Below are 27,381 nucleotides of genomic sequence, written 5' to 3'. Positions count from 1 at the left end.
CCAGCAGACATCCCATGCTGTTCCCGAAACTTCCCGGGAGACGCTCACAACTTTTTTTTTTTTTTGAAAGATTTATTTATTCATGCATACAAGAATCGGGGCACAGACCAGATGCACAGGAGGGTGAGAGGATTCACCAGAGACGGAGTGGGGAACAGGATAGGCAGACTAGACTGACTGAAATACACTGCTGAGGGGAGCAGCAGGTGAGATAAGAGAGGTCTGCCACACCACGCCATGTGGGACCCTCGCCAGCAGGCCGGGATCAAACCTGCCCTGCAGAGGCCGAGGACAGCTTCACAGCGCTGCGCTCAACCGCCTGCGCTACCAGGAGAGGCCCCACAACTTCTTGCAAAGGTCCTGGTTGCTGCCCTTCGTTGCTCACTGCAGGTCTCGCTCCCAGCATCCTGCTACTTCTCAGGCTCCTTGAGCTCGGAAGGAGCAAAGCCCTTCTGGGCCCAACAGCTCTGGGACATGCAGTGTAGCAGGGCACAGGGGTGAGGCTGAGTGATGGTTGAAAGGACAAATCTTTGGGTTTGAGCCCTGACTTTTCTTTCATTGCTTAGTTGTATGATCCTGAAGAATGGCTTAGCCCCTCTGCCTCAGTTTCCTCATCTGAAAATAAAGGGCATAATAATTCTTTCTACTTCATTGAGTTGAGAGGATGAATGATTTAATAACTATAAATGGCAGAGTGCATGCTGTTAAGTAATAGCTGCTATTATCATTATCATTATCATTATTGATTACAAACCCAGTGCCCAGTGAGCTCAGGTTTAATATAGTAGTCAGAGTGAGAGTCCTGGAGAAAGTCTCTGCTTCTGACCACAAACAGAATGTTGAACTCCACAGAAGCCTGCCCCCTGCTTGTGGTCACAGAGGTCATCTCCCACACAGGGCACGTTATCAATTTTGAACTTGCCTGTGGGTGCCCGCCAGGCCCGGTGGATGTACCCTGATTCACCACAGACCCCGCCGCTCCCTAGGGCTCACAGCTGGTTGCTCTTATATAGGTGTTTTCTCACTGGCTCCCAAAAGCCTGAGGGCTGTGACCTCCTGAGCCCCTTAGCTCTTGTCTCCTACTGATACCTAAAACTCCAGATCTCAGCCACTGCCTCATCCCCTGCCCTGCCGTGGTCTGAGCTCCTGGCCCTGACAACATGACAATTCCCTGCCCCTAAGCCCCATACCTCAACCTCTGGCACAGCTGCTGGCCACTTGAGGCAGATGCCCGCTGACCATCTCAACTGACCATGTGTAGTTTCAGATCCTCACGTGGTCTGCGTGTCCTGAGGCTCAGTCCTCTCCATTCCCACTGCCCAGAGGTCATGAAGGGTTGGGTCTACTTCTGGGCAGTGAGAGATGCCCAGGCTTTCCTGCAGGCTGGGAAAGGAAGGATGACCCTGGCAATTGCTGGTGGGGACAGTCGATGACACAGCCCTGACACTGGGCTCTGAGAAAGTCCGCGTAGAGCTGAAATGTCCTCGGACACTCCTGAGAGACCCCCACTCCGTGAATGGACTGGTGTGGGGCTACCTGAAAACCTGGAACTGATCCAGATGCTCCAAGGGGTGCCCCTTAAAGTCAGTATGGTCTGCTAGAGGCCTCGGGTGCTCTCAGGTTGGGGTTCTTGAGGACAGTGCACCAGTTGTGGGGAGTGGTCCAACCTGGCCCAGGCCTGTGGCTCGGGCTGAAAACCCAGCCCCAGTCCCATGCTTGGCAGCCTGTAAGTAGGGTCAGCACCTCCTGCTGAGAGCACTGGTCCCTGTCTGTCTGGAAGTGCGTTGTCAGGGCAACAGAACTTTGAGTGACAGGCAGGTACCAAGGCAAGAGTGCAGGAATATCCAATGCTTTGCTCTAGAGAACAGGGCCCGGACTCAAACCCCTCATGATAGGGGATCCTCCTCCTCATTCTTTTCCCCAGAATCTGGATGTGGCAGAGGCAACAGCTGTGTGCGGGTGACCCCCCCAACCCAGCTCCTCTCCTCTCCTCTCCTATCTTGAACTCTAGGGTTGAGTGCTTAAGGGTGCCTTACACTGGGCAGAAAGATGGGCAGAGTCCCGAACGTACCCCCTCTGGCCCCTCAGATCTGCAGGCGGCCTTCCTGCTGCTAAAGCCAGAAGCGCAGCCACAGGCATCTGGAAGCCTGCCCTCCCTGCCCCTCTACACCCCTCCCTGCCTGGCCCAGCCTCTGATCAGGTTCCGCTCTTCCACAAGCTCATGAAAAATTCATCCGCCCAAACCTCAGCTCACACAACGAGAAAGCACACCGGCTCGCTCCTGGGGGCCCTGCTTTTGAAGGTTCAGCATTCTTTTGGCTGCTGAAGTGAGCGGCAGCGCTGGCTTGTTTGTGGGTACATGTGGGTGTGGGGCCAGCTCAGCACAGGTGTCTGGACACGCACCGGTGGGTGTGTTTGTGCTGTGCACACATCGTGACCCACATAGACTCAGCCACCAGGCAGGGCCCATGGCACCCAGCAGTGGACACGGAAAACCTAAGGCCCAGACATGGGCTGGGACAGCCACCCTGCCAGCCAGCTGCAGGGATTTGGGACACCGGGCCTCTGGCATGCTTCTGACAAGCAGAGGCCAAGGCCGTGGGTCCCGGGCACTCAGCCTCGGTGTCAGAGCAGACCTGGGCTGGCAGAATATCCAGGGATGTGCCAGGGGTACTGGACATACTTGAGGCCATGCTTTGTGACCACGTGAGTCAGGCAGGGCCTGCAGAGCACATCTATGAGATGGTCAACCCTGGGTTTACCCCAAACCCACAAGGCCCCTTCTTCCAAATCCGCAGGTCTTCTGCCGGGAGAAGCTTAGCGTTAGGCCTGGCTTTCATGTGGGTATAAGTGATCGAGAGAAACTCATCTAAGAGCCCTGGCAATGAAAAGTCGGGAAAGGTTATATTTCTGGACCCCTGTTTTCTGTGACTTGTTGAAGAGAAATATTACCCCTGCTCCTGTGGCCGTTCTCCCAGAGCAATAGGAGAGCGTGAAGTTATGAAATTGAGGGCACCTTCACTGAGCAATCGATTAGCAGCCGAGAGAGCTTGTGAATTGGCTGTCTGGACATTTCCAGTAATAAATTGTGAAATAGTCCATGAATAAGTAGTTGGCGGAGTTCAGAATTACCCCCTAGGAAATGTTGCAGGTCTAGAGACACATTACTAAGCCGAGCACCATTTTAATGCTCTGGGCTTTGGCTGTTAAATATGTATGCCATCCGCAAAGCACTTCCCGAAATTAATGGCATTTTACAGCTGCTCCGAAGGCAGCGTATTTATATGGAGATGTATAGATTCTGGGGCAGTGGTGGCTTCACAAATGAAGTGCTAATTTTAGAGGATAGGGCCAGGGAGGGGCATGGAGAGAGGGTCAGGAAGTGAGCTAGCTCGGGGACCTTTCTCGAAATGGTTTTCCGCTGCCAGCGATGATTTTTCACCTTTGATGACATTGGGTGAGGTCTCTAGGCTGGGGAAGATCACTGCAGAAACAGGACGCCTGGCGCACAGAAAGAGATAATGATGTTAATGATGGTGGTGGTGGTGATGATGATGATGATGATGATGATGATGATGGTAATGGTAGCTTATGTTTGCTGGGCACTATTCTAAGTGCTTTTCGTAGATTGTTTTAATTCTCATAACAGCCCTGTCAGGTAGGTTCTGTTATTATCCCCATTTTACAGAGAGTGGTAGTTTTGCTCAGGAACCTGCTTGTGGTTGGCAGCCCTCTGGGGAAGATGGAACCTCATCTACAGGTCTTCCCTTAGCAACAGGTGCAGTCGTGCAGTTTGCTCGCTGCACGCGCCTCCGACCGAAAGGATGGTTGGGACTGAAGCCCCACTCAGGACCTGCTCACCTGGCCCGGTGCCTCCGCATTCCCAGAGAAGAATTTGCACAAAGGAGGCATACACACTAACAATGTCCCCTTTGCTCCAGCCAGCCCAGCACTCCCCGGCCCTTGGTCTGTCTTCTCCAACTTCATGAGCTGCTTCCTGGTTGGAGGCAGGCGAGAGGCATTGGGACTTGGCGTGGAGTCTAAACCAAAGGACCCAGCTTTCCCCCAGTGAGAGCAAGAAGTGGTTGTCTCAGAATCCATGGGAAGGCAGGAACCTGTTGGGGAGACAGACACCCCCTACCTCTTTCTCTGAAGCATCCCAAAGGACTGTCGAAAATCTAGAGTAAATCGCTCATGGGCTGGGACGGGATCTTGAGAGGTGGCGTTACTGGGGACCCAGGGTCAGAGGATCGAGCCTCTGGTGCAGCAGGAGCTTGGCAAGAGACTGCCAGTGGCTCTCTGCACTCCAGGATCCCCTTGAGGGTCTCTGCTCCCCTAGCCCTAGGGTCCTACGGTGTCACAGTTGAGAGAATGATGAAACGCCACCGTAATCAAGTGCCCGCCCTTCTCTTGAGTATGTGGACGTGCGGCTCCCAGCTGCATCTGCTGGAGCACCAGCCTGCCTGCCTTCACCCACTCAGCCTGAGCCAGCCCCTGTCTCCTCTGCCCCTGCAGGAGGAGCCCTTCGTCATGTTCCGCAAGTCTGACAGGACCCTGTTCGGGAACGACAGGTTCGAGGGCTACTGCATCGACCTGCTCAAGGAACTGTCCCACATCCTGGGCTTCTCCTACGAGATCCGGCTGGTGGAGGACGGCAAATACGGGGCCCAGGACGACAAAGGCCAGTGGAACGGCATGATCAAGGAGCTCATCGACCACGTGAGTGGGGCGGGAGCACCAGGGGACCGGCCCAAGACCTGTGTGCTTGGCAGGGTGAGGCATCCTGGCAGCCCCGGGCCAGGAGATGGTGGCGCTAGCTCCTGGGAGGAAGCTAGCTCCTTGGGCCTGCCTTGCCCATGCTCCCCAACTCCCAGATGCCCCCTCCGCGCAAGCACACAGGCACTGGCCTGTCTGACTCAGACTTCCCCACAGGCATCTTCCATGAGTCCCCTCTGGAGGATTTCCTCAGCTCCTGCTGAGCTACCAAAGGATGGCCAGGGGAGGCACCAATGAAAACACCGCCAAATTCTGGGGCCTGGGCTAGGTCTGTCACTGCCTTGAAGATTTAGCCCTTTGGATCCAGTGAGGAGCAGGTGGTCTGGGGAGCTAGGGACTGGGAGAACGGGGAGGGCGAGGCACACAGCAATGGAAAGTGCCTCTCCTTGGCTGGAAGCAGAACCATACTCTGCCTGAGATGGGGAGAGGCCCCTGGGGAGCAAGGAGCCAAAACAAGCAGATGGAGCTTTGGGGAGTGGAGCAGCCAGAGGGAGGGGTGTGGGGTTTGTAGGACACTGGGAGGAAGACAGAGGAAAACCAGTCTAGGCCACCACAGCATGGGGGACCAGGACGCCCTGGGTTCCTCACTCACTGCCTATGTGTTCGGGACTTCTCACACTGCCTATGTGTTCGGGACTTCTCACTGTTCCTCATCTGTCAAGTGGGCGTTAATTCCTCCTTCCTCTTAGGAGGGTCCTGAAACTGGAAAGTAGAGGGACGTACTAGGTGTAGGGCCTGGCCCACAGCAAGCCCTAGTGCAGAGGCAACTTTGTGAGATGGGTAAGCACACAGATCCCAGCAGCTAGAGGAGGCTGCAGGCCCAGCAGGCCTGGGGTCAAGTCCTGGCTTTTCCACCTCATAGACATGCAACCAGGTAAATTCATCCACCTCCCAGAGCCTCCACCCCTTCACTTCTAAAGTAGGACTAATTAGCAATTTATAATACTGGTTATTGTGGGACTTCAGTGAGGACCCCTTGGCATGTGACAAATATTACCTGCCTTCCGGCTCAGGGCCCTCAACTTCTGGAAGCTATTTCTATCAAAGGCAGAGACCTGATAGACACAAGACCGCCTATATTTCTCTGTCACATATCCTGGCCACCGATTTTACTGTCAGGGAAGCTGAGGCAGAACAAGGTGATGGGGCTGGGCTTCAAGGTGGTGGAGTCTTTGGAGGCTCTCTGCTTTCTAAGCCCCCTTTCTTGACCTCCACAAGGAGCCAGGGAGGAGGTGGGCTCGTGCAGTAGGCCTTTGCAGCCTGAAAGCTGCCAGTCAACCAGATTATTACTGCCCGGCCTCCCTGGGTGGGGGCAGGCAGCCTCGGAGTCTTCTGCTAGTCCTCCTGCTCACCTCGGCTTTGGAGGTTGGGAGGGCAAAGGAGGCTGGAACTCAGAGCAAAGGCTTAAGCAGAGCCTTACCAGTGCAGGGGCTTCCGAGGCCCCAGGAAATTGGGCTCTCATGCAAGGCTGGCCAGAGAGGCTAATAATGCAGAGCATAAACTGGGGCTGAGATTGATCCCCACGCAGCCCCGTTCCAGCTGTGTGCTCCTGGACAAGTTTCTTATCCAATCTATGCCCTATTTTCTTATCTGTAAAATGGGAATGATAATAATAGAACATACCCCATAAGACTATTGTGAGGAATAAGTTTACACAAGTGCGTGAAATACATATTGTTCACTGTATCAGTATTCGCTGATAATATTTTTATTTTTTCATTAGTGGTTACTCCTTCAAGGCTGGGAAGGGGCTTCAGGAAGTCCCATTAACTCCCTGAGCTCCAATTTCCTAACTCGACAGGAAAAATAATAGCGCCTGCCCCGCCTCCTTCCCGGCTTGTAGTGAGACTCAGAGGAGACAACTGGCGGAAAGCAGCCCTTAGATTGTAGAAGTCAGTGTAAATGGAAGGGAGTGGTGTTGTCACCTGTATTAGTAATAACTGTAATTATTATGGAAATTATCTAGCAGGCCCCAGAGACATCTCCCTCTTATCTGTTCCCCCTGCTTTATGAGTGGGGCTCTGGAATGTGGGCTCCCCATGAGTTCTGAGGCCAGGAGCTGGGCTGGGGAGGAGGAGAGGATCCCATGGAGAGCAGGTCCACATGCAGGAGTGAGCAGGGCCGATGCCAATCTCACCACACCCAGGGGCTCCAGCGACTTGAGAGCTTTGAAGAGCCCTTTGCAAGCAGGTGTTTTCAGAACAGCCCAGCAGCAGCCAGACCCACCTAAGCTGACCCTCAGCTAAAGAGAAGAGGAACCTCATGCATGGCCTCCATGCATCCCAGGATCCATCAATGCTATGGCCTTAACGGGCCATGCAGGGGACCTTGTTAAACCCAATTCCCTGCAATTGATGAACCTATTAATCCTAGCTTGGTGCCATTTTTAATAACATCATAACCATTTATTAGTGTCGTCGGATAATTAGTCTTCTCACTAGCTCATAGAAAGCTTGGTAAAGGCTTGGCAATATTATTACTTCCTTATTAAGGGCCTGAACGTAGATGTAAAAGTGATGAATGCCTGCCTTTGCAAATATCTGCCCCCGGAGGTCCATTTGGAGGCCCTGGGTGGGGCCTCTGGCCAGCAGCACTTAAAAGTCCTCTGGACACTGCTCACCTCTGTCCCATGCCACATAGCCTTCAGGGAGCCGGGGTTATGGAGGAAGATGGGACAGCTGGAGGTGCTTGCTCCGCCTGCTGATACTCCCACCTCCCCCAAGTCACCCCTAACCGTGGGAGCAACTAGCGTGATTAGACAGGACAGTGATTTCTCCATCCATCACCCCATTCCTAATAGTCACTGCCTTCACTTTTACTGCCTGCTTTCTCTCATTTCCCCCTCTCTCCAAAGTCTTCTCACATCCATGCCTTAAATTACTCCCATGGGTTCTAGGCATCTCTGAAGGTATGAGTGGAGGTAACTGGTTAGCAGAGTAGGGGCTCCAAAGGAGGGCGTGGCCCGGGGAGAGGAGCGGTGTCTGCAGTGAAGCAGCCTTCAGCTCAGGAAGTGGTGTGCGCACCACAGGTGCTGCACACTGACCCTCGGGAATCACTAGCACTTCAGTCCCGAGAGGTGTGCATTGTCAAGGATGGTACCTGGGGCCTTACAAGGAACACTGTGTTTTGTTAAACTTGGGTAATCACCTACGGACACCATCTGTGACTTGCTTTGCCCTCTTGAGCTCAGCCAGCAGGCTCTGAGACTTGCTCCCTGGCCATCTCCCCTAAAACAGCAATGTCCCCTTCTCTGAGTCTCCAGGGCTCTACTGAAACCCTGCTAAGACCACTCACTGTGCTGGGGTGGGCCACAAAATCATGAAAAGAGACTGGCTCAGGCTCTGCTTTCATGGGTTTATGGGCCAGTGGGGGGCAGAAGCCAGGGGAATCATCCAGCACCTCTAAAATCCAACTGACCGGTGTCAGAAGCAGAAATACCTGGTGCTACGAGAGTCATCACCAGGGAGATTTCTTCTGAAAACTCATTCATAGGTGAATGAATGTGTTGGACAAGTCAGAGGTTTGGTTTATTCAAGGACATGACTCCTATAAATCTGAGAGTAAAGACCTTGGACCTTCTCTGAGCCTCAGTTTCCCTCCATAAAAAAATACAAGGTTGGAATAGATAATCTCAAAGTTCTCCTGTCCAGTTCTGACAGCCTATGATTTTATGAATCATCCTCAAAGAAAGCTTGCACAAGTAGGAAGAATCTGCCAAGATTGGACCTTTCATTCTGAGTAATGAACTGAAACAGCAAAGGCTTGACATCTGTTCCACCCTTTCAAGGGAAGTTGGAGAAAACCAAGCCTTTTTCAGGGTAATTGTAGCCAAGTGTGAAAAGTAGTATCCCTGCCTAAACCAAAATTGAAGTGGAGAATTTTCAGCCTTCCTACAGCCTAAAGGAGAACACACAACAAAATTCTTCATAAAGAAGGTCAGGTTGGCCAGCAGTCTTGCTGTTTTAGGCATGGGATGCAGATGCCCGCCTCTCAACCCTGTTATAACAGAGTACGGAGAGTGGGGGAAGCTCTGAAGGCTCTGAGAATCTGGGCTTGGAACGAGAGCTGTAGTCCTGTGCCAGCCTCCTCACTGGTCCTGGAACACTTATGATGGAGCAAGCACTGGCTACCAACACCTTGTGTGTTTGTCATCAACATTTTCATCCAACTTGTCATCAAAAGTCAAAGGAAGGTTTGCCACCATTGGCTGTGAGATTCTTCCTATGAATCCACTGGAGTTCCCAGAGACCATTCCAAAGGCTTTCTGAACAGTGATGATGACTGGGGAGTTAGAATAGGGTCTCTTCAGAGGGACAGAGCTTAGAAAAGCCATGCTCTAGAATCAAAAGCCCACTGTCATATAGAGGATTATATAGGGTCCTAGAACTTCAGAATTGAATGGGACCTTCCAGGGATTCCCACCCTGCCTCCCATCCCAGTCAGAGTCTATGTACAGCACCCCCATAGGGGTTTATGTAACTGGGAGCAACATGAGTTGAGTCTCTTACCCCATTATCCCAGGCTGGTACAGTGGGTCTTAAGCAAACACATGTTAGTCTCTCTGAGCCTTCCCTTGTAATTCTCTCTCCTTTTGTTGTTTCCCTTTGTACACACCCTAAACTGAATTGTCTCTGGGGTCATAGCAGCTGCGTATTTCCCTTCAAATCAGAGCAAGTTCCAACTCACACATTCAGAAATTTACAAAAGGAAGGCCCCAGTATAAAACCATCCTTTGCCATAGGCTCCTCCTCCCTGTCTTCCCTAGATCCTGAAGTTCATTGAATCCTTGGGCCCCAAGTGTCAGGGGTCAGGTGTGGGCGCTGCCACTAGAAGGGGAGGCAGCAGGATGAGCAACACCACTGCCGATTGTTTGCCTGAATGCTCCATCTAGCCAGGGCCACCACAGAGCCTTTTGGGAGCTATTTTTTGGTGTGGTTGGGACTGTGTAATTTACTTCTTTGTTTCCACATTCCTAAGCCCATCTCAGCTTCTATAATATTTGCTGGTTAATAATGTTTCCCTCTGAGAGGCTGTACCCGGGGTTCCTGTAGATATCTACACATCCCATCCTCCCCTCCTTGAAGTCTGATTGCAACTTGATTTCTGGTTCTTCTCATGAGGTTTGTGGAGTTAAAGATAGTATTAACAGCTTCCATTTTGCAGGCAATTTGATTAATGTCCATCTCCCCCATTAGAGTATATAGTCCATAATGGCAGAAAGCAAGCCTCCTTGGCTCAGCTGTATATCCCTTGTGCACCTCAAAATACTGGATGGATGGCTCTGGGGGATGGATGACTCTGGGGGATGGATGACTCTGGGGGATGGATGGTTGGATGAAGCTGGACCGAGTCAGTGAATGACTGCCCAGAGAATGTTGCGTTGAGAGGGACTCAGCGGCAGCCCTCCCCCTAAACAAAGGGGTCTTTCGTGCTGGTCTTTAGGACCCAGCCTCCCTTTCTGTCCTGCCCCCACTTGAAGAAGGCAAGAAGGGAAGTGAAAACTTGGTTCTGATGTGTAGATATCTACAGGAACCCCGGGCACAGCCTCTCAGAGGGAAACATTATTAACTAGCAAATATTATAGAAGCTGAGATGGGCTTAGGAATGTGGAAACAAAGAAGTAAATTACACAGTCCCAACCACACCAAAAAATAGGCAGATAAGACAAGCAGTCCCATGACCACACATACTGCCATTTGAACTGAGCAGGTTAGGACCTTACTATAGGGCAGAGAGAGCTTCAAGATGTTAAAGGGCATGGAGAGGAGCACCCCAGAACCCCCAAACTTGCCCGCTCTAAATAGGTTCTGTCATCCACCACATCAGGACAAAACACTCTAGTGCGTAAGACCTTCAGTGGAAAAGAACTTTAATAGAGTTGGTGAGCAGTGCAGAAAAGGGGAAGAATAAGTTTCCAAATCAAGCACCCGAAGTTACCCATCCCCCCAGTGGGTAAATGTCCAGCCAAACAGGGTTGGTGTAAAGCAGGGCCACTGAGGCCTGAAAGCCTAGCCTCTAAGGCACCTTCTGGTGGGGACCCACAGGGGAGGGGCAGAAGGGGCCCCGCACATCCGGGACAAAAGGAGCAAAATCAAGATAAACCCTGCCATTGTAACCTCCCGCGGGTCGCTCACCCACGTCTGTTTTAACCAGTCCAGGGCCAAGAAGCAAGCGCGCTCTCTTCACACGTCTCTCTGCTCCACGTGCCTCCTCCAGGTCTCCTTCTGGCTCTCCATCCTTCCTCCTTCCTTTTCTAGTCTCCCCTCCAGCTTCTTCTCCCTGCTTAACTCCACCCTCCCTTGGATGGGGCAGGGAACCCAGAACCTCTTCTTTTCCTGGGGACCACCCTGTTACAAAAAGAGTTTACAATTAGAGAGGATCATAGAGGACTTGCTGGAAGAGATAGCATCTATGGAAGGCATAAGGGTTAGACAATAGGGGGAGAACATTCCAAGCAGACCAAAAGGTATGCAAAGTGTGGAGGTGAAGAAGGGAATGTGATGAACAGGAAGCAGCCAAATGCAGCCTCACGTAGGGGGAGAGCAGTGGGCTGAGGCCAGAGAGAGGAATGAGGGATTGTAGATTTTTAATCAGGAAAAGCTCAGCCCAGAGAGATGGAACTTTAATTATTCCCCTCATTAAAACTGTGATGGGCTAAAAATTTTCGACATATGAACACTCCTAGCTTTACACACAGCGCTTTCCTCCTCCTCGGCTTTGTTCTTTCCCTCCCCTCACCTATTGAAGATGGCTCTGGGTTTGTTTGCCTGTTTAGTTTCTTCTCTACGCCCCCCCCCACCCCCAGGGAGGGCATTTTTTTTTTTAAGATTGATTTATTTATGCATACAAGAGCTGGGGTACAGGCCAGAGATGCAGGGCGGGGTGAGAGGATTCACCAGAGACAGTCCGGGGAGCAGAACAGACAGACTGACTGAAATACACTGCTGAGGGGAGCAGCGGGCGAGACGGGAGAGGTCTGCTGTGCTGTGTGGGTTGCTCCCTGGCCGGCTGGAGATCGAATTTGTGCTGCAGAGGCTGCGGATTGCTTCATAGCGCGGTGCTTAACGCCTTGCACCACCAGGGAGGCCCGGAGGGCATTGTTTTTGTCCAACTGGTTTTGGGGGATTTGAGGATATGTAGAGTACCCAGAACGGGATGAATTAGTCAAGAAGTACATAGAAGAAAAATACATTTAAATAAGAGTTGCTGGATTCTTTTAAATAAGAGTTGTGGATTCTTTGTCCTCGTGATGTTTGAAAATCACAAATAAGTAAATGTTTGGAGGTTGCTGAGTTGTACGCGTCTCACAAAGCAGAGGATGGACCACATGGGTCACAGCTTTCCCAGAGCTCCATTCTCTGTGTGTCAGTACCTCTTCCTTCAGACCATGAGCCCTTAGGGCGTAGGAGTTAAGTTCGGGTACTTCCCCAGCACCCTGAGCAAGGCCTGGCCCAGAAGATTTGGTAAATGTTGAAGCTGAAGAGTTGTTTAGTGACTTGGGGCCCAGGCAACAGACTAAATTTCACTCCCTCCTCTCCCCACTTTCAAGAAGGGGTGTTCTGTCTCCTGCAACTCTTGGGCTTTGTTGTCTGTTTCTCTATGTCTCTCGCTGCAGAAGGCAGATCTGGCCGTGGCTCCCCTGACCATCACCCATGTCCGTGAGAAGGCCATTGACTTCTCCAAGCCCTTCATGACCCTCGGCGTGAGCATCCTGTATCGCAAGCCCAATGGCACCAACCCCAGCGTCTTCTCCTTCCTCAACCCCCTGTCCCCGGACATCTGGATGTATGTGCTCCTCGCCTACCTTGGAGTCAGCTGTGTCCTCTTTGTCATCGCCAGGTAAGGGCGGCGCCTTCGTCAGTGCTCTGGCTCAAGGCGGCAGGCTTAGGAGCCAGGAAATCCCCACACTGTCAGCCGTTGGCATGGAAGGTAAAGGCTCAGGCTACTGCTATGCCCACTTCTCCCTCCCTGAGGCTCAGATCCCTTCTTATGCTTTAGGAAATGTTCTATGGCCCTCAGGCTTGAATCCCCCAGTCTTTACCAGTCCCACCTGTGTGTGTGACCCTGAGAGGCAGCAGCTGCATCCCAGGTCCTAGAAGCAGGCCTAGGAGATGTGAAGGATACCCCAGCGGCAGCACTAAGGCCAGGCAGTCAGAAGTTCCAGGTGCAGCAGGTGCCCAGCGGGTAGCTGGCAACTTGGAAAACAGACTGTGTCCATCTAACCCTCCCCAGCAGGGGGTCACTCACCACATGCACACAAGCAGAAGCGGGGCACACGCCTGTCTGGGACACATGCTAGCAACACCCTTGCACATTCGCTTGCTCCCATGACATGGACATAGCACGTCCTTGCTGGTGGAGGGCGGCAGCAGGTGCCTGGGGTCCAGCAAAACCCAGTGTTTACTGAGCACCTGGTGTTTGCCCAGCACCGTGCTCTGCATCACAGTCATTATCTTACCAAATTCTTACAGATGCCCATGGAAGGGAGATATCTGGGGCTCAGAGAGGCTCAGTTCTGGCCACGGCAATTCCAGCAATGAACTCGGGTCACCAAGTATTTTACCTGCAGCCAACATCTCTGGCCACCGGGCATGTGTTCTGCCCCAGCCTCAAGTTGGTGGCTGCTCTGCCCAGCTCCCCACCCCCTCCCCAGCTGGGCCCTCTGCCCCCTCCCTCTAGGCTCCAGCCCCTGCGCCTGCCCTGGTTCTTTATTCTCTAAATCCTAACAGGTTGCAAAGAGAGACTTCTCTGGAGAGGCAATTTGAGATCCAAGGACTTGGTATTTCAGCCTTTTTTTCTCTTGAGTCTTCTTTGAAAGTCTTCCCTCTCCCCCTCCTCCCGTTTGCTCCCTCCTCCCACACAGAGAGAGACCAAAGGGAAGGATGTGAGAGATGAAATTGTCCTGCCTTGGAAGCCCTTTGCTGCCGGCTGGCCTGGTGCTGCCTGCTTGCTCAGCCTAGCCGGAGCCCAGGCTGCCACAGAGAAGCCTTCATTATGCCTCTTGTGTCTAATGGCCTAACAAGTCTTTGAAAAAGCCAGGAGCCACTCTCTGGAGCTCTCGCCATAATTTTAGCAGCTCCAGCTGGCCTCTCAGCGCCCCACCGCCTCAAAAAAAAAAAAAAAGCTCAGTTTTTTCCAGCATCAGTTCTGCCCACTTGATGCGTGTCCCATCCCCCTCCACCCGGCTAGCTCCTGGCCTCTCATCGGCTCCTGGCAGCCAGCCTGCTTTCCACCCCAGCCTCCTGGCCGGGATGTAGGAGCCCCCATCCCCAGATCAATCCGGGGAGACTTTCTGGAAGAGGTAGAATTTCTGGCATTGTTGCAGTGACACTGGACACCTGAGGAGAGAGGAGAGAGCCAAGGGTCTTGGCCACAGAGCCATGAACAGCATCATCATGCGCTTGTGATGTTGGTGGCACTCACGCAACATGATTCATACCTGTCCTGCCAGATCCTCAGGGCTGTCCAGTGAGAGATTACAAGTATCCCCACTTAACAGAAGCAGAAACTGAGGCTCAGAGGTTAAGTCATAGCCCAAAGTCAAAAAGCTTTTTCTTGATGGAGTTGGGCTTTAAACCCACATTTGTCACTTTAAATCAGAGGTGACAAGCACAGGTGCGCATGGGCAGAACAGGAAGCATAAGACAGTAAAATAGGCTGAGTGGTAGGCAGCAGGGAGTGATAGGGACTGAGGTAAATTGGTCTCCAGACATGTCTCTCTTCTGCAGGGGCCCACCTGGCCCAAGGGGAGCATCGCTGCCCCGTGTGCCCAGGGCCGCTGTCTGGTCCCGCTGTGACACTCCCCTGCCTCCTTCTAGAAACACCAGTCTGCCCGTTCCCTGGCCTCCCCAGGCTTTGCCCACCACATCTGCTCTTGTAGGGTCACCTGCCCAGCCCCCCAGCAGCCCTCTGGAAGCCCCTCTCCCTGACTTCCCAGGGGAGCGGGACCACCCAATGCACAGCTCTCCAGAATCTTTCTCAAAAAAGCCCTTCTCCAAACAACCTCTCCCCTCTTCTCTGTCCTGCCTCTCTGCCTTGTGGATTTCAGCGCCTCCAGCCAGTTTGTGATCGTTTCCTTTGAAAATCCCCATCTTGGTTTGAAGCCTCACTTTGGAATTCCCTAACAGTAAGATTTCCAGCTGCATGAAAACAAAGTTCTTCTCACGGGAGCTTTGGTGATGAGTGTATGATTTAGTAAAGCTTTTTGTAGGGAGACAAGAAGGACGAGGCACAGCGTCACACTTCCAGCACGTCATCGCACAGTTCTGGGGACGCTTCTCCCTGCCAGGTCTCTGCTCAGCATCGGCCCCACCCACCAGGGCAGCCTCTCAGCCCCTTAGCTCCGTCCCCTCCTCCTGCTCTCAGGTTGATTTCTCCACCTGACCTCCCGCCCACAGCAGACCAGATCCCTCCCCCGATCAGGACTGCTCTTTCTTAGAAGGTGGAGGGGGGCACTTTAAATAATTTGTATATTCAACGGGAAAAGTCCAAAAAATTATCTAGCACATTGTTCTCCTCAGGGAACGGGACCCTGAAGTACTTTCACTTTCTTCTTGGGTTCTTCCATACAACTGGAATATCTCACAATGTGTTTTTCCACTTTAAGGTTTTTTTTTTTTTTTAAGTATATAAGTAATTCAAAAGCTCATTTTCATTTTTAGATGCTCATATAGTACATATAGAGACTAGGCCTCCCTGAAATGCCTTCTGCTGTTCTAATGCCCCTCCTCAGAGCAAACACTAACATTTTTTTAGGTATGGATCCTTCCAGACTCTTGGGTCTGCCTTTCTATACAAACCCACAGACACAGGTGTATAGCTGGGTCTTCAGGAATCTATTTATATAGATGTGATCATCTTGTTCTTATTTTTATCACTCTTTTTATAAACCAAACAATATGTGCGGAAGATCTTCCCCTGCCGGTACATCCAGAAGTATCTCGTCCTTGTTTAAGAGATGCAGGATATTCAAAGTATGGTTGCGGCATTGTTTATTTAATCATTCTTCTATTGAAGGACGTCGAGGTTGCTTCCCATGTTTTCGCCGTTACAAACAATGCTTTGATAAACACCATCATGCACAAGTGTTTTTCCTGGGGTGGATGATGAGCTGCAGACGCGCTAGGTTGAAGGGCATGTGCACTTTTAATTTTGAGACATTCTGCTAAATTACTTTTATCACCAGAAAAGGGCACTGGCAATAAAGAAGAAGAAGCAAAATGGCCCTGGTTTCCCCTCCCCTGCCTGCCCAGCAGAGCAGTGAGGACACTGATGCCGAAAGTGGTCGGCCCGTCAGTGTTGCTAAACCGCTACTCCTGGGGCCTGGACACCTTCCCCTCGGCCCCCACAGCTCAGACTCATTGCTCCCCTTCCTGCCATAGGTTCAGCCCTTATGAGTGGTACGATGCCCACCCCTGCAACCCTGGCTCCGAGGTGGTGGAAAACAACTTCACTCTGCTGAACAGCTTCTGGTTTGGAATGGGGTCCCTGATGCAGCAAGGTATGTGCCCTCTCCTGGGCCCTTCTCCCCAGGGTGCTCCTCTTCCCAGGAGTGCTCCTCCCAGGGACAATCCTCCTCTCAGAGGTGCTTCTCCTCCAAGGGTGCCCTTGGCCTCTGTGGAGTCGGCAGAGCCCATCCATCCCCAAGGGCAGCCTCAGCCCGCTGAGCCATCAGAAAGCCAGATGCACCTAGAAAGCTCCCTGGCCACCACCGCTGCGTGGCTGGGCTGGCTCCGGGGCTGAGGAGAGAGCAGGTGAGCCACCCCATCCATGCATGCAGGGATCACCCCAGTCCCTCCTGCTCCAGCTGTAATGGGCGGAGAGCAGCCTGCTTCTGGGGCCAACCCCATGATGGCCTCACCACAATAAATCTGGCTGAGCAAAGTTGGACTGTCAATAGGAAAGGGGAGAGACGGGGGCTTGTGGGGCTGGGTGGGAGGCCATTGCAGGAATGAGATGGGCAGTCCTGAACCCAGATACTGGTCATGGGGGTGGAGGGCAGAGATGGACTAAGAGAACTTCTGGATGTAGTGGGGACGGGACCTGGCTGTGGGGAGCCTGGGATTAGGGAGGGTCATGTCCGCGGTAGGGACTTCAGCCTGAGTACCTCAGAGATGGGGATCTTACACCCTTACATCCTGCTGAGGGAGAGCCAGGTGCTGCACCTGGCTGGGGGCCCACCCTTGGGAAGGTGCTGCAGCCACTCAGCTATCTCAGAAAGTAGAGTACCCACTCTGGATGCCAGGGGTGTGGTGCAGAGACACCATGGGCTAGAGGCTGGGCACAGAGAAGCCCCATCCAGGAAGATCCCCAGGGAGAACCCTCCCCAGCGCTGCTGGCCTGGGTCATTGCTTCTGCCTTTTGAGTCACAAGCCCAGAACCCCTTGTCTTGGGGAATAAAGCAACCAATGTCTCTGCTATAATAGAGCCCACTGATGGCCAGTGAGTGACTAGGGACCAAAACAGGGAAGGGAACCCGAGGGACAGAGAACTATTTCCATGTCCACCTGTGTATGTCCTCAGCGGACATCTACCAGCAAATGCCAAATGGAAGAATAAACGAATGACACTCCACTGTGTCCCGAGTACCCACTACAGGCCAGGCCCTGTGCTGGCCACTCGATTGAAGGAGAAGAAAAAGAGATATAAGTACCCCCACCCCAATAGAGACCTCCAGCCATGACAAAGGCCAGGGCAGGGGCTCAGATCTGAGTTGGGGTCCAACAGTCTGGCAGAGCTCACCAAGCAAACTAACTTAAGTCAGTCTCCCTTAGGGGGGCCAGCGCTAGCCCTAGGTTGAAGCAATCTGGGGGAGGGCTCCAGGTGAGACTCGGGGGCTGGTTGCGAGGGAAAACTGAGAAGCCCCGATGGTCTCCAGCAGCTGGGAAGTGGCAAGCAGCTCTCAAGGGAAACACCTCATTCTGTTTCCAGTATTAATGAGTATCCGGAAGCCTCACCTTGCTGCTTTGTCCATCATCTTTGTTCGGTGACAGTTGGGGAAGACCTGGAAGCCCCTCAATGCAGTAATAGCTTCTCCTCTTCCACCTCCTGCTGCTATTCAAAAGCCCTGGCCCCCGATGTAGTCCCTGCGAGGTTTTGATTAGGAGGGAGAAAAATAGTTATGTATTTGAAAAACTCTCCCTTGAGTGATTTCTTTGAGAAAAAAAAAATCATTCATATCAAAGCAAATGCTTTTCAGATTGCAGGTCCAAATATTCTGGAAAGTTCAGGAGTCACTTGCTATTTAAATCTCTTGAAAGCTGCCTAGTTAATTACTTCAGTTAGAAGGTTTCGTCTAAATTGTGCTCCACACCCAAGGTCGGGGAGGAAGAGAGATCTATTTTGGCAAAGAGCTTCAAAAAATGTTGATTTTTCTCCTCCTGCAAAGCACTGCATAGCAATCTTCTATTTGTATACCTCTTGTATTTCCAACACAATTTCTCCTCAAATTATATCATTGCAGCATCGCAGTATTTATGTGAGGCGGGGACAGAGGAAGGACGATTCTCCAATCTTTGCAGAACCCAGAGAGGGGAAGTGTCTGGCACGGGATCACAAAGGGAGTTAGGAGCAGGATTCATTCCAGAACCCAGGATTTCTGACCCCCAAGGGGTTCTGACCCACCTGAGTGGTCCACAGATGGGCAGCGGAGTGTCTGACAAGCCTGTGAAACATGCATGTGCGATTGTATCTTGGCAGAAAGTCTTACATGTTAGCTTGCATCAGATCACCTAGAGGGCTTCTCAAACCCTCTGGGCCCACCCCTGAAGTTGCTGATTCAGTAGGTCCTGGGCTGGGGCCCAAGAATGTGCATTTCTAACAAACTCCCAGTGATGCTGATGTGGCTGGTCAGGGAGACACCGAGAACCACTGGTCTGGGGAAGGATCTAGGCTGTTAACTAGACTGTTAGTGGAGTCCATGCCCGCAGGGAGTGAGCAGGGCAGCCCCAGTCTGTAACTGTCTGGAACCACCTGTCTCCTCTCTTCTGCCAGGGTCTGAACTGATGCCCAAGGCCCTCTCCACGCGCATCATTGGTGGCATCTGGTGGTTCTTCACGCTCATCATCATCTCTTCCTACACGGCCAACCTGGCTGCCTTTCTGACCGTGGAGCGAATGGAATCCCCCATCGACTCTGCGGATGACTTGGCCAAGCAAACCAAAATTGAGTATGGGGCTGTCAAGGATGGGGCCACCATGACCTTCTTCAAGGTGAGGCCCTCTCCCTTTGTAGCACCAGGAGCTGACCTTCCCTCACCCTTCACTGTGCTTCCCTACCCACAGAGCCAGCGGGGCAGACATCCCCAGGACTCAGCCCCTCTCTTTTTGGGGCCAATGGACTCAGGGGAACTGAGGCAAAATGGCCACTTGGGTTGATCCCAGCACAGATCCTAGAAGATTCTGTACCTGGGGCAAGCAGCGTGGATGTGCTGTTTCCTTAAATCAGCAGAGGAGGACAGGTGGAGAGCTGCGGCAGGAGAAGGGAAAGGAGAAGGGCGGCCCAGACACAAGCATGAGCAATGCGTGAGCCCTGACGCCTGGCTCTGGGGACAGTGGACTTCCTGCCCGTGGTTTGGGTCCATCTCTAAGAGATTGGGCTGGCATGGGGACGAGTTCTCCACCACTGAGGGCAGCAGAGGCTCATCCTCAAAGGAGGAAGTGAGCTCTTGAGCAAGAGCTTACAGACTCCCGTAGCGTGCCACGCCCTTGGAAGGCTGGTGTCCACATAAAGCCCCCTCACCCGCTCAGGCTTCTACTCTAACAGGGATCTGGCTGTAGCTGCTCCTCCTGCTTTGTAGAGTGTTGGCTCAGCCTCCTCTGTGTTTGTTCACCTTCTGCCAGAGTAGCTGAGGGTTTAGGAGCTGCCCACTCCTGAGAGCCGGTAGCTGTAAATGTTCTTCAGAAAGAAAAGTGATGATAATAATCGCTGCAGCTGCTGAGAGCTCCGGGCGGGCCAGGCGCTGTGCTGAATGCCTGGCCTCGCTTAATCTTCAAGACCAATCCTGTGACACAGGCACTGTAATTATTTCCACTTTGCATGTGGGGAAACTGAGGCGCAGAGCATCTAAGCAGCTCGTCCAAGAGTACGCAGCTAAAGGAGCCAGGTGCTGACCCGGAGCCGTCTTCCTCCCAAGCCCACGTTCTCATCATGGTTCTGGCTTGAGGGTCTATTCAGATCACCTGGAGAGCCTGGGGAACCCAGATTTCTGGCCCTGCACCCTCAGAGCTTCGGTTCAGGTCTGGGTGAGAATGAGAATGTGCAGGTGCAGCGGGTGCCGCTGGCCCGGGAACCGCATTTAGAGAAGCCCCGCTCCGATCACTTCTCAGACACAGGCAGGACCTGGGAGCTCTGGCTCCACGTCCATTCATTCATGTATTTGTTCATTAGCCAATTGCTCTAATCAGTCTGGGAACCTTGGGGATTTCCCTGCCCCAGCCCTCACCTCTTTCCAGGCTATCTTTGAGTGATGGATGGAACCTCCAATGAGGCTTGAGCCAGGGCAATAGGAAGGGTTGGATGGAAAAGCCTTCCACCTCCTGGGTACCTGCACTCTGCCTTAACTCCACTCACGGCCCCTCCTTGAGGGTAGATGCTTAGTGAAAAGGGTTGCTAAGGGTACCCCACTGGATGGTGCTGCTGCTGCCCATGAGAAATGGTAAACGCAGCCTTCCCGCCTGCAAGGTTATGACCATGCATTTGGAGTGAGGGGAACGTGGAAGCACTGCCGTGGGTGCATGAGAAGCCCTCTGGAACCCTGTGCGTGTGTCCATGAGTGTGAACAGATGAGCATGTGAGTACATGTATGTGCGCATAGCAGTATATATCATACATGTAAGTGTGTTTTTGTGGAGGTCTGCACCCACGTGAGGCCTTGCACAGGGTCTGCCTGTGTGGGTGCAGATGTGCCTTTGTGCACGGACAGTGTGTGCATCTGGGTGGGTGTGCTCTGGCGAGCGTCTCTGGATATGTGGCTGTGTGCCTGTGAGTATACACGAGTGTATGCCAGATGTCTTATGCGCAGAGTATAAGCACGTCCATCTGCCTGAATGTCCCCACAAATGTGCCTAGGTGGGAGGAGGGCGCTGTATGCTACAGCCTCTGCATGCATGTGTGTGTGACGGCCCGGCTTGGGTGGGTGCGTGCGCGTGTGCCTGGCTGTGCCCACCCCCAGGCTGCGGCCCAGCCCTTTGACTGTGCCAGAGCATCTCTCATGCATTACCCATGAGCCCGCCTCTGAGCAGGGCTCCCGATCAAAGAGAAGCAGCATAAATAGGCCCAGCACCGGCTCATCGCCGCCGATTGGATGCCCTTGCCTCCCTCCATGCTCAGATACTCAGATTGGTTTCCAAGAGCCTCAGCCCAGTTCCCCACAGAGCTGCTGTCCCCAGCATCAAGTAGGACCCGCAGTCTGCCCCGCCCTCATCACCTTCCTGCAAACAGTACAGTGAGGAGGGCAGCGCAGGAACAGACGCTGTCACCCAGCTGGGACGCTGGTGCTCTTGGGCCCCACACACAAGGGACTTCAGCCAGAAACAGCAGCGCCCAGCCCCCCTACAGAACCAGCTCCACTTGCTCTCCCAATCAGTTAATTCTTCTTTCTGTCTGGTCACATCATCTCCTGCTTTAATTCTAAGGAAGCTCTTCTTCCCAGGCTCCCTTTGGCTGGCAGCAGCTGCGAGGCTGTCGGGTAGGCGGAGAGGAGTCTGCGTGTGGCAACCCTGGCTGGGAGCAGAGCACTAGGAGGTCCCGGGCAAGCTTGCTTCCTCCCCTGCCCCTGCTTCCTGCCCCTGCCCTCCAGAGCTGGGCTTCCTAGTCATACCTCCCCACCCTCCACTCACCCCAGGCCAGTGCGACCCCCTTAATGTGACTGCAAGCTAGAGCTGGAAGGGAGCCTGCGTTTAGCCTAGAGAAATAGAGGCCCATGGGGAGGGATGGAGCGGGTGGGGCATGTGGATGATTTGCCCGTGATCGCATAGCACGTCAGTGGTGGAGAGCCAGGATGTAAGATTAAATATGCTGTCCGCACATGCAGCGCCCTCCCACAGCCACCGCAGCGTCTTCTCCTGTGGTCCTTTGTCTGTGCATGTGCTGGCACTGGGGTTGAACAGATGCCTGGGAGCCACTGGCAGTCAACAGTAATTGCCTTTACTGAGCACTTACTATGTGCCAGGCGGAGTCTAAGCGCTATAGCTATATTTACTCGTCTCACCCTGGAACAACCCTGGAAGGCAGAGGCTTGCTTGTCATCATCTATTTTATACATAATGAAAGTCAGGCTCAGAAAGTAACCCGAGCTGGCCTGATGTCACACACCTAGTAAAATGCAGAGCTGGGATTTGAACCTAGGCTGTCTGTCTCAGTGCAGTGCTCTCAGTCGCCAGTGCTCTCAGTCGCTGAGTCCACATTGCCTCTCTAAAGATTCAGCCACAGTCCCAAAGTCACTTGGGAAGAGGGGAACCAGTCTGTCGAGCTGTACCCCCAGCCTCCAACAGTCCTGGCACACCATGGCTGCTCAGATATTTCATGTTGAGTGGATGCCATTGTTGACTTAAAGGATGGGATAAAAGGAGCCAAGTGGAGCAAATGCAAGAGACCGTGTTGAGGACGGCAGCTGAGTAGTAGTGGCGTGTCCTGGAGTGTCCAGCAGATGAACCTGACTTGGCCAGCCTGTGTTACTGGTGAGGCTGCAAACCGCTGTAAAAAGCCCCATGCCATCGTAAAATGCCCCAAACCATCGTAAAATGCCCCTATGGCTGAGAGCAGAATGAGAGAGAAAATCCTTTCTATCCAAATATGGCAACAGCAGGAAGCAACTTCCGGGGTGGGGCTCCAGATCCTTACCCCAGCACCCCCACCCCCTGCAGCCATGGAGACTGCGTGGCTAGAGGCAGACCCATCTTTCCAAGGGAAATTTTATTCGAACAGTTGTTGGGGAGCAGCAGATATCACAAACAGCGTCTCCTATGTTGTCCTCCCTCCGTCTTGGAAGATAAAAATTAATTAGGAGATGAAAAAGGAGGCCTTTGAAAGCACTGTTTGGCTGTAAAAATATGTAGGCAAAATGTAAAGGAGAATGTTGGGGAAGTACATTCTCGCTGGGGAGGGCCGGCAGCTTTGAAGGGGGATGACGGCAGAAGACAGCTCCCCTGGGAGTGAGTCCTCCCTGGTGAGGTGGTGGGGGAGGCACGCCCCACGTGGGTGGGACCGTGTGCGACAGCGCTTTGGAAAGGGATGGGAGCTGGGGCCGTGAAGGCCAGGATCCCACAACCCTAAGCACTGTCAAGCCCTCCCTCTTGCTCTGGCTCACCCCATCCCAGTAACTGAGCATGGAGGGCACTTGGGGAGGCCCCCTGCTATGGCAGACTCTTCGCTCAGCAGGCAGGCTCCCTGATCTCTGCGCTGTTGCTCCTGGCCCAGCTGCTGGGCTCTCATCAGAGCAGCCTCAGCCATGCCTCCAAGTGGAAGCAGGGCAGGAGGGAGGAAATGCAGGGAGCAGGTGGAATTCAGGGTGCAGCCTGGCACAGCCCCTAATTGTGGATCTTAAAGTCAGGACAGGACTTAAGTCATGGGTGCCGACTCTGCTCACTGACCTTGGAAGTCACTTCACTTCTCCAGGCCTCCGTTGGCTCACCTTGTGACATGGACGCTCTTTCCCAACTCGTGGCAATTAGCAAGAGGATTTGATTGAGCTCCTGGATGTATCACGGTCAGCCCCTTGCCAGGCACACAAAACACGTAAATCAAAGGCTTTCTCCCCTGGATGTGCCTCCAGCGGCTGGCCCAGGGGACAGGGCAGCAGGCCTGGTCTGCTCTCCTTTGGCCCAGAGCTCCCCCAAACCCCCAGCAAAGGACTTGACTGGAGCACAATGGAGAAGAACCAGTCAGTGGGCACTGGAGAATCTCCCTTCTTCTAAGTCCCTCGGAAGGGGATTGCGAGGGGACATTGGTGCCTGTGTCACAGGGTGGTCACCTGCCTCTGCACAGAATGAAACACTTCAAGAGGAGCCAGGGGTCCTCAGAAGACAAGAGACCCAGAGTGGGGAGACAGGAGCAGCTACAGATTAACAGAAGCAAGGAGTGATGGTGCAAAGTTGTTAATAACTGCTAAGTTACTGAGGCCCCCTCTGGGCCTCACTGTGCTCATCCATGTAATGGGTATATAACAGACCTACCTCCCGGAGTCACTGTGATGATTCAGTAGGATAACTCATATCACTGCTTAGAGCCACACTGACCCGGTCCACCTGCACGTGACTCAGTGTCTGCTTTTACCAGTGATTCATAGGCCTGTTCAGCCCACAGAGGTGATTTGGAAGGGGAGCCACACATTCCTTATGTACATTTAATTAGTTGCCAGCATTTTAAAATTGGGAGACTTTTGCATTTAAAAAATTCATATTTCTAACTTCTTGAAAATGTGAAAGATCTGACCTCTCTGAGCTGGGGAATCCCAGAGAATTGTCAGAAGTGACCTTGGGAAGACAACAGCTTCTCCAGTTTATCGGAATTCCACGCAGCATCCCTCACCTACGTACCGTACCCTGCCTGGCCCGTCGGCATTGGCGTGTCTACCCCCGAATTTTGTGTCGTTCTGTTTCTTTAGCAATTCGGCTCAGCAAAAATACCCCTAATTTCTAGATGAGAAAACAGCCGTTAAGAGACTTAAGGAGCCAGAGATATAATGACACCAGCCACTTAACTAAGCACTTGCTAGGGACCACGCTCTGTGCTAAGCTAACCCCCATTTTACAGATGCGGAAAGTGAGACTCAGAGCTGTGACATCACTGGCCTGTGATCACAGAAGCAATTGGGTTCTGCATCCAAGTTGGTGTGATGCCAGAGTCCATGCAATAGAGCTACCTTCTCCCTGGACCTCCACCTCTGACCTGCAGCTTTCCCCTCCTGACTCCCCCTGTAGGGGACAGCCTGCAGCCCTCACCTCCTAGGTACCCCCTGCAGGGACCAGCTTCTGGAGCCCGTGCAGATACCCAGCAGGTCAGAAAGTCGGTCCTGGGCCAGTGGGCGGCAGTAGCAAGCAGGAGCCGTAGATTTGGAGTCCTCCTGGTCCCCACAGAAGTAACCCAAGAGACATGATTAACTGTTAGAGTGAGTGGAGTCGATAAGGCCAAAGATCCTACACCCAGGGATAAGAAAGCCAATTAATTTGGGAAAAGCTCTCCTTTCCCATATGGAAAATACTCAAGGTCTCGCATGGAATCACATTGCCACTGCCTCCCCACACACGTTCTCTGCGATTCAGCTCCCTTTGGAATTGATATATATTTATATATATACCTATATACATTTTCTTGTACAGAAATGTTAAATTCTCAAGATTAAGTATCTTCAGTTGGGGAAAATCAATTTACTTCTTTGAGGAGGCTGGAATTGAAAGTCATGAGCCTGAAACTTACTTTCTTGCCAATTTCACTGATAAAAAAAGCCTCTTTGTCCTGGCACATCGCCTTGTATTGGCTGCTCCAAATGATTCCATTAATTGATTTGGGTGACTGGCCCTGAAGCAATGCTTATTAGGGTTCCCACCGGAGCTGGGACAGGCAGGATGATGCAGGAGTCTTAGGCATGTGGGGCTCCATTTCCTGGGATGGTAACTATAGCTCAGGCCTGTGATGGGAACTCAGATCCCTGGGGGCCAGGCCCAGGAGAATGGGTTCTAGGAGGGGCCCTGGCTGTATCCCTCAGAGGGCTATGCTCTGGAATCACGGAATTTCTCAAGAACAGAAGACAGGACTTAAGAATAACAGGTGGAGGTGGTTAATAACAGGTGGCAACAGGTGGAGGTGGTTAAGATCGGGGGTCCCAAAATAGAGGATAAACACAGTGAGTGGCCACTGTAGGGAAGCAGATCTCAGAGGCATCTGGCTAAAGGTGTTGGAGGGTGAGTTTGTTGACAGCTATTGCTGGGAGAGTAGAACCTCTTGAAATCAGCAATGACAGCCAAGTTCAAGGCTTATTGTCACCTCAACTGGCCCAAGCTCTTGGCATCTGTCCTTTCGCATCTGCCTCGACAATCCTTCCAGTCCCCAACTGGAATTTCCTCTCCATTTATGGTGAAATATTACTGGAAAGAACATCTGTTTTGATGTCAGGCAGGCCTAGGTATTGGAGGGATGGGGTACTGGGGGAGGATGCAGGAAGGAGCTAGAGAAAGAGGAGAAATGTTTATCCATTCTGAGACACATGGTGGGGACAGGCTCCCTGAATTCACTATCAAGTCACTTTTGCTGAGGCTTGAGATTTACTGATGACTGACTGGTTGCATGGGAAAGTGAGGTGGATGCGGTAGAGAGGTGAATGGGTGGTTGAGAGATGGAGAGATGGGGTAAGAGGATGGATGGATGGATGGGTGGATGGACAGATGATTGGCTAGATGAACAAATGGATGGATGATAGCAAAGGATGAGATAGTTAGGCAATGAACTGAATTAGCATGTCAATAATGTGGGTGCCAGGGAGAGAATATGATTGTTACGAATGAGGGGATAGATGAATAGGTGGAACGAAGGAAGGATGGATGGATGGATGGATGGATGGATGGATGGATGGATGGATGGATGGAAGTAAGGATGGATGCATGGATACATAGGATGTGTAAGGAGAGCCCTGGTAACCTCATCAAACTCTGGTTCTCAGCTCTGGTGGAAGAGAGAGAAGTTGGAAAGCAGGAGAGACTGGGATGAAGAGGCTGGTAAAGTGCTAAAGCCACCTGACGGGAGAACAATCTCTCTAGTTATAATAACCAGGACAGGGTATCTGAGGAACATGTGTATCTGGCCAGCAAGGATGATTGGACTCGGATAATCTGATTAGAGGAGTAGCTGGACATGGTTACCTGGAAAAAAAAAAAAAACTGTATTGGAAACAGAAGTAGCTTATGTGAGTATGCAGTTAAAAGAGTGTATCAGTCATCTATTGCTGCATCATAAATTCCCCAAATGGAGTGTCTTAGAACGATAACATTTATGCTCTCAGGGTCTGTGGGGTAAGAAGGCCACACTAGTCCGCGCAGGGCCTCAGGCTGCACTCAAGGTGTCAGCTGAGGCTGAAGCATCTCAAGGTCCCACCCCAACTTGCTCACAGGGTCACTGGTTTGGTTTTCCTCCTGGGTCAGTGGACCAAGAGCTTCACTGCCCTGCTGCCTATTGGTTGGAGGCTGCCCTCCCTCCGAACCTCTCTATGAGGGGGCTCCCAGCTTGGCCACCAGCTTCCATCAGAGCAGCGAAGGGAAGAGCCACAGAGAATGCAGGCAAGATGAAAGTCAGTCTCTAGTACCCTCGGCTAAGGAGTGACACCTGTCACTCACAGGGCTGGGGAGATGGTTCAGCAAGTCACCAGACCAGCCCACACTCCAGGGGAGGGGACTGCACAAGGGTAAAGTATGCAGAGACAGGCTCGCTGGAGCCAGTTAGAAGCTTCCTAACACAGAGCTTCTGGACAGGAAAGTAGCAGGCTAAGAAAGGAAGCTGGAGGAGAGAACCTGGACATCAGAAATCATCTAGAAAATAAGAAATTTCTGGGGTCCAGAAGGCCAGAAATCAGGAATACTGTTAAAGGTAAGAGTAGCTCCTGGGGAGGGCATCCAG

The 27,381-nt window shown here is 52.4% G+C and overlaps 1 protein-coding gene across 1 annotated transcript in view; it reads left to right on the top strand.

Moving 5' to 3' along the window:
* The window catches only part of GRIK3 (glutamate ionotropic receptor kainate type subunit 3), a gene marked incomplete at both ends in the record, with an annotated part of 184,237 nt that overhangs the window by 151,615 nt on the left and 5,241 nt on the right, over nucleotides 1-27,381 (top strand). Inside the window, 4 exons of the mRNA XM_084244257.1 lie at nucleotides 4,516-4,719; nucleotides 12,392-12,615; nucleotides 16,158-16,276; nucleotides 18,769-18,986. Coding sequence (XP_084100383.1) covers nucleotides 4,516-4,719; nucleotides 12,392-12,615; nucleotides 16,158-16,276; nucleotides 18,769-18,986 — 765 coding nt within the window. The remainder of the gene's footprint in view (nucleotides 1-4,515; nucleotides 4,720-12,391; nucleotides 12,616-16,157; nucleotides 16,277-18,768; nucleotides 18,987-27,381) is intronic.

The sequence above is a fragment of the Talpa europaea genome (genome assembly GCF_964194135.1).
Source record: "Talpa europaea genome assembly, chromosome: 9".
Taxonomy (NCBI): domain Eukaryota; kingdom Metazoa; phylum Chordata; class Mammalia; order Eulipotyphla; family Talpidae; genus Talpa; species Talpa europaea.
The sequence above is the reverse complement of the archived record's forward strand: the minus strand, read 5'-3'. Positions and strand labels throughout refer to the sequence as shown.